At 47.5% G+C, this 6,724-nt stretch overlaps 1 protein-coding gene across 1 annotated transcript; it reads left to right on the top strand.

Annotated features, from left to right (window-relative positions):
* Positions 1 to 830: 830 nt before the first annotated feature.
* On the top strand, positions 831 to 6,480 carry LOC128826691 (uncharacterized). Its single transcript, XM_054010134.1, has 3 exons — positions 831 to 1,020; positions 2,848 to 3,267; positions 5,831 to 6,480. The coding sequence occupies exons 1-3, from the start codon at positions 920 to 922 to the stop codon at positions 6,252 to 6,254; spliced, it is 945 nt and encodes a 314-aa protein (XP_053866109.1). The 5' UTR covers positions 831 to 919; the 3' UTR covers positions 6,255 to 6,480.
* Positions 6,481 to 6,724: the final 244 nt, after the last annotated feature.

Below are 6,724 nucleotides of genomic sequence, written 5' to 3'. Positions count from 1 at the left end.
GCTGCGTTGGGGAACCCTTGAGGCTAATTCAGCAGTGCAAGAGACACCAGAGTGCAAGTTGTGTGTCCAGTGTGTGTTGCAGAGTGGTACTTATCCCAGAACCCCGTGCATTACTTCCAGCCACAGAGCATTCTGGGTAATTGTTGTGAGATCTCACCTGCAGCCCAGAGGAGCCGTGAGGCAGGGGTCAGACCTGTCACCTCCCCACACCATGCCCCAGACCTCAGCTCCCACCATTTCCACATGGACGTTGCAGCAAGACAAATTCCGACTGGAAACAGGCTCAAATGCACAACAGGGAGGACTGTTAAGCATTGGATCGCAGGCCCAAGGGACGTGGGGGGTTCTCCAGCACTGGAATCTTTACACAAAGACTCCAGCTTTGACCAGCAGAGGAAAACTGAAAAGACAGAAAAATGAAAAAGTGGGAAAAAAAAACTCAAACCAGGGCATCCTTCATTGTCCTGCATCCTGGGGCAGGCAGGGAACACAGCAAGAACATTTCAAAATGTTTCCAAAAGACATTTGATCAAATATTCCAAATGTCCTTCAGTTTTGGAGTTGCAGCTGGTTTTCCCCTTTGGCCAGCTCTAGATAACACCCATTTCCTTGCCCTTTTAGAAAGGAAGAGGTTTTGCATAAGCTTTGCCTTAATGTTCCAGGAAAACACCACAGGGTTCTGGAGGATGAGAGGTGGAGTCCTCCCTTGGAGACACCCCTTGCTGATAGTGTGTGGGAGCATTTATTGCTCATTGCCGAAGTCCGACTTCCTCAGATGTGCTAGCAGGAAGCCCACGCAGCTGGTGCTGGTCCTGAATGCTTGGCTGAGACCTGGGAATGCAGTGAGTTGACTCTGCCCAGAGAGGGGCTGGTGGTGCTCTGTGGGAGCTGCTGCTGAACAATCCCTCATTGCTGCGAGATGACTAACATTGAAGGGCTGCTTCTGGAGGCGAATGCAGGCCGGTGTGTGGGCATCCAGATAGCCAACAACACCAGAGATGTGACCCTTGAGAACCCCAGGTAAGCAGGTTCCCATAGCCCCCTCCACACAGCTTCCCAAGTCAACCTGTGGCTGGTGTCTATACAGATGTGCCAGGGTATACGGTATGTGTCTGCTACTGAATATCCATCTGTCTGTCTGTCCGTCCCCATACACTCTATCTATATATCTATCTATCTATCCCCATATACCTTTCTCTCTCCCAACCTTACATATTGGGTGAGTGATATATGTGCTTTGGGTCACTGCAAATCCCACTGCCCTCTGGGCTGAATTTGCTGTTTCTAGCCCTGCAGAGGCACAACATTGTAATGGACCTTCCAGACAGGACATTTTATGTAATGTGTCCAGGACTAGGGTTGGGGGAGTTTGGAGGGAAATCAGACTTTTGTTGGGGGGGGGGAGGGAATTTGAGAGGAAATGGCTGCTGGAAGCCTCTTGGGAGGTCGGGAAGTCTGAGTAAGTCCCAGGGAGATGGATGGGGGGCAGGTGATATGGCGATAGGCCTGTGATGTATTGTAAAGGTGTTCAGTGTGTTTATTTCACATTGATACCACCACATACATGTATGTATGTGTCTGTCATGTACACTCACAGGCATACACCCACAGTCACACAAACATGTACACACACGTACACATGTACTCACACACTCATACACAGCCATATGATGTGTGTGTGTCTGTCTATGTATGGCTCTGAACGCTTTAGTTAATAACATAATGTGCAGGACCATGTAACGCTTTCAGGGTTGCCAGATTTCTACTGCATTAATAGTCCAAAGTCATTTAAATACTAGCCCCAAAGTAGCCCAATATATTTATTGAAACAAAGGTGTTTTTTTATTAACCCATTGGTCTGTATATCAAATAACAAAGGAAAGCTTCTGTTAGATACCCAGTACAGATTTGATTTAAAAACAAAAAGCTACAAGCCCCAGCTGGCTTTCATCCACATTAGCAAGAAAGCTGTGAGAAAACAATCAAATTCAAAATCAAACCCCCCCAGGGGAATTTTGACAGGAAGGTCACTCCACCAACTGGCCCCCACCTCAACCATATTAAATTCCCCTTGACAGTCTGATTGCTACACACCCAGCCCAGATGAGACACCCTCCAAAAACCATGTCAGCCAGTGACCACCACTAAAAATCCTTCCACCCAGAGTCCCCTACACCCTGGGGAAACCCAGAACTGCAATATAAGCTCTGTCACCCAGACTCCACCTTCTTTCCCCCCCCAAGAAAACACCCTGATGCCCAGAGATTCCTGCCACCCAGTAAAAACCCAGAGCTCCCCAAGAGACACCCTGCCACCTAGAGTCCCCCCTCGCCCAGCCCTGGCACGTGCAGCCCCAGAGGGGCAGCTCTGGCTCCTCCCCCTGCCTTAGAGACAGCCTGGCTGCTGCTATCTCCAAGGCCAGAGGGCTCCTCCTTGCCCAGTCCCAGAGCCTGCATTAAGCTGCTGGGCTCCAGCCCCTCAGCCCAGGCTCTGCAGCAGGCACTCCCACCAGGCAGGCTGCAGCTGTGTGAGCGGGGAGCAGGGCAGTGGGGGAGGCAGAGCCCTGCCCAGGTCAGGTCGGAGGGTGGGGGCCAGCCCTGCCCGCTTACCTTATCTCCACTACCTAGTGCCTTGATCATGTAGGAAAGACCCTGCTGTCCTGGGGGCTGGCCAAGGTAGGGCTGTGCTCTCTTGTCCAGCGACCTGTGTGTCCCCTCTACAGAAGAGCAGCTGGGCTGTGACCCATCCCAGCCCTTAAGGTCAGGATTCTCCTGCTGCTGGGACGCAGTTATTAATTATTGTTAGGGATTTTGTGTAATGAAGGAACCCTGTGTTGTTTTCCTCCAGGACTTACTGTTTCAGTGGGCATGCCATGATAGACCCTGTGTCCCGCATCCCCCCCGGCTCTTTCGGGAGCAGCGTGTTTGTGAAAACAAGCTACACAGCCCGCGGGAGCGTCGGGGTGCTGAGCTACGAGTCCAACACTTTCACTCTGGCCATCATGTTCTCCAACCCCTTCGACCGTGTACTCTACAGCTCGGAGTTTGCCATCCAGATCTTCACTGGCAGGAAGCACTTCCACAGCATGGAGCGCCTCTACCACTACATGTACAGTGACGGCCCTCCCTATACATGTGAGTCCTACAGGAAAGTGAAGCTCGAGGTCCCAAATGGTCAGCTGGAGGTGACCAATAAGAAGATCCAGGTGAAGGCCACTATGTCCAACAAGGATAAGTCCATCATTAAAGTGCAGATTGAGCAAAAAGATCCCTGGCCGCCTTACTCAGCTAAGCCAGGCAGCCGATGGAAATGCCCCAATGTGAAAGACAAGGGGGCTGCTGGTGGGAAATAGTGACTCTCTTTCTCCCAGCTTGAGTAGACTCTTAAGCTAGCTCTACTCGAGTTAGTGCACTAAGAATGGCCAGAGCGGTGTGGGTGGTGGGAAGAGCTAGCCACCCAAGTGCACTCTCACCTGACCTCCTGGGTACATTCTCAGGTGGCTAACCTGAGCTGTGGCCCATGCCACAGTGTCCACACTGCTATTTTTAGTCCACTAGTGCATGTCTCTCTACCCAGGTGGTATCCAGACCTCCAGCATTTTGTCATCATTTTATAATATAAAAATTTTGTTTCTTGCTTATTTTTTAACCTCCGAAATAACAGGTGTTGGCATATGAAGATCTGAATCTTAAGCATTTATCATGGTGATAAAACTCCCAGAAAGCTCTGCAAAAAGTAATGCTAAAAAAGATAACATAGAATTATTATCAAATAAGACCTAAACTTCTTGTAAGTGGAAATATGTTTAAGAGCATGACCTTTGGGTATAGCTGTATAAGGTTGTTTTTAATGCATGTGTGCTTGCTAGGTAAAATATAATTGGCTAAGAAACTTAAATAAAAGTTATAAATTTTAATGGAAAGCAAAAGAAAGGGATAAGTAGACATAATAACATAAGAATAGCCATACTGTATCAGCCCAATGGTCTAGTGAAGAGCCCAGTGGTCCATCTAGCCGAGTGCCAGATGCTTCAGAGGGAAGGAACAGAACAGGGCAATTTCGAGTGATCCATCCCCTGTTGTCCAGTCCCAGCTTCTGGCAGTCAGAGGTTTAGGGATACCCGGAGCATGGGGTTGTGTCCCTGACCAACTTGACTAGGAGCTATGATGGGTTCCCCCAGGGTGCAACCTGGAACTGGGGTACCACTGAGCCCTCCTGACCCACCAGCCTGGGCTCCCTTACACTGTCCTGCTGAGACAGGCCTTCAAGTCCCCTCCAGCACACACACAGGTAGGGACACACCCAGCTGCAGCAACACACAGACAGAGAGATCAGCTCTGAATGGGAAGGCTTAAGCTAAGGAACTGCCCAGAACTCAAGTGAACACCCCCCTCTGGAGGGTAAACCCAAAATTATACCGTCCTGGACAGGGAACTGTACAGCGTAAGCTCATAAAATTCGTCCCCTCCTTCAGTGTGGGGGGGAGTATACACAGCTTTCTGCCCCTGGTAATGATTTCCACACGCTGGTTTTAGACAAAACAAAATAAGTTTAGTAACTACAAAAGATAGATTTTAAGTAATTATAAGGGATAGCAAACAGATCAAAGCAGATTACTTAGCAAATACACAAAAACACAATCTAAACTTAATATATTAAAGACATAGGATATGAGTAGCAAATTCTCACCCTAATTGTTAATTTAGGAAGTTCGTAGAGATTCTTGAGGGCAAGCTGCACTTGCTTGCAGCTTAAAACCGAAGGTATTTCTTTCACAGGCCAGAAATGCCTCTAGCCTGGGTCCAACACTTCTCCCCCAGTTCAGTCCTTGTTTCTCAGGTGTTTCCAAACATCTCCTTTGGGCAGGGAGTCAGTGAAGAACCACAATGATGTCAGTCCTCTGCCTTTAATAGCTTTTGCATATGGCGGGAACCCTTTGTCTCCCAGTTTTGTTCCCATGCCAGTCAGTGGAAAAACACTGGTATTTCAAGATGGAGTCCAGTGCCAGGTGACCTGGTCGTGTCAAAGCAGCCATGAGTCAGAGGCTGTTTGTAGCATCCTCAGGAAAGCTCTCCAGGAAGGCTCCCAGTGGGAGATTAGCGTCTTCTAAGACCTATTCTTCCTAATGGCTCTTTCCAGACAGCCATTTTGACTGATTGCATTCTGTCTAGTAGGCATTCCCCAGGTGTAAACACATTTGTAATAGATGCATAGACAATATTCCTAACTTTAGATACCACAATGATACAGGCATACAAATAGAATAATCATATTCAGTGAATTATAACCTTTTCAATTATATCTTACATGACCTATCTGGCATAAAATACATTATAGTTATGCCATAATCATATCATAACAATATTACTATTAAGAATACGGGGTGTAATGCCACAGTAGCCATTTCTCCTCCATGAATTTATGTAATTCTTTCTTGAACCCCATTATAATTTTGGCCTTCACAATATCGCCTGGCAACGGGTTTCACAGGTTGCGTGTATGTTGTGTGAAGAAGTATTTCCTTTTATTTGTTTTAAACCTGCTGCCTATTAATTTCATTGGGTGACCCCTAGTTTTTGTGTTAGGAAAAAGATGACACTTCCTATTTAATATATAACACTTCCCTATTTCCTTTCTTTGCACCATTCATGATTTTATAGACCTCTATCATACCCTGGTGGTCTGTACCCTGTATTCACCTATTTCACACTGTCATAATAATGTTTGTACAGGGTTTGAAAACTCATAACTTGCTGGTTAATATTGTCCTCATGGGCTGCGGGTGAAAACGCCGTTGGGAGCTTGGAGCACACACCCCTTAGCCCCCCCCCCCGCACACTCCCAGCCCCAGCGCACCAGGCAGGTGGCCTGGTGTGGCATGGCGTGGCATGGCATGGCGTGGCGTGGCGTGCACACCACGACCCCCCAGCCTGCCTGCCCCAGCCTCTTGGCCACAAAAGGGAACAGCAGGCAGGAGGGGATCTGGTGGTGGCGCGAGGGAGGGGCCATGCCAGGCTGTTTGGGGAGGCACAGCCCCTCATGATTGTCCTGATAAAATGTGTGTAGCAAGCAACATTGTATGTAAAGTTATAAGATTCCATTGCATGGTGTTAGTAAGAAATATTCCAAATCTGGGGAGCGGCCAAAAAAATCTACATCTTAAAAAGAAAGAGCTTGGCATTTCCATCCACACAGTCTTTTTGTCTCCTGAACCTCAGCTGGAAATACTTCTCAGAGAAGGGAAAGGACAATAAGAAGGAAGGGCAGATGCCCCAAATCATTCCTCACTTGCTCTCTGCCCACGACACCTGGAGAACAAAGGGAGGAGCATTGGATCAGGGGAGGTATCCTGACTGAAAGTTCAGCCAGTAGAACTGCAGGAACATGTGGTGAGAGAGCGCTTGCTTTGAATTCATTCGAGTTTGTTAAGTTAGGCATTAGTTGCATTTTACTTTTATTTTTCTTGTAACCAATTCTGACTTGTGTCTCATTACTTGTGTTCACTTAAAGTCTATCCTTTCATAGCTAATAAACTTGTTTTATTGTTTTATCTAAACCAGTGTGTTTGCATTGAAGGATTTGGGAAAACTCCATTTGGGATACCAGGATTCGTGCATATCATTTTCTATTAATAAATGATGGACTTTCTATGAGCTTTTATTGTTCAGGAGGGTGCAGGGCCGTACAAGACGCACATACCTGAGGAAAGTCTGGGACTGGAAAA

Source organism: Malaclemys terrapin, chromosome 20, assembly GCF_027887155.1.
Source record: "Malaclemys terrapin pileata isolate rMalTer1 chromosome 20, rMalTer1.hap1, whole genome shotgun sequence".
NCBI lineage: Eukaryota > Metazoa > Chordata > Testudines > Emydidae > Malaclemys > Malaclemys terrapin.
The sequence above is the reverse complement of the archived record's forward strand: the minus strand, read 5'-3'. Positions and strand labels throughout refer to the sequence as shown.

What these genes read in the sequence shown, in the direction of transcription:
- LOC128826691 (XM_054010134.1), top strand. Translation starts at nt 920, where the DNA reads ATGACTAACATTGAAGGGCTGCTTCTGGAGGCGAATGCAGGCCGGTGT. An exon ending in GTGACCCTTGAGAACCCCAG is followed by an intron (nt 1,021 to 2,847) that starts GTAAGCAGGTTC and finishes GTTTTCCTCCAG; the next exon opens with GACTTACTGTTTCAGTGGGC. An exon ending in GTGCAGATTGAGCAAAAAGA is followed by an intron (nt 3,268 to 5,830) that starts TCCCTGGCCGCC and finishes TTAGCCCCCCCC; the next exon opens with CCCGCACACTCCCAGCCCCA.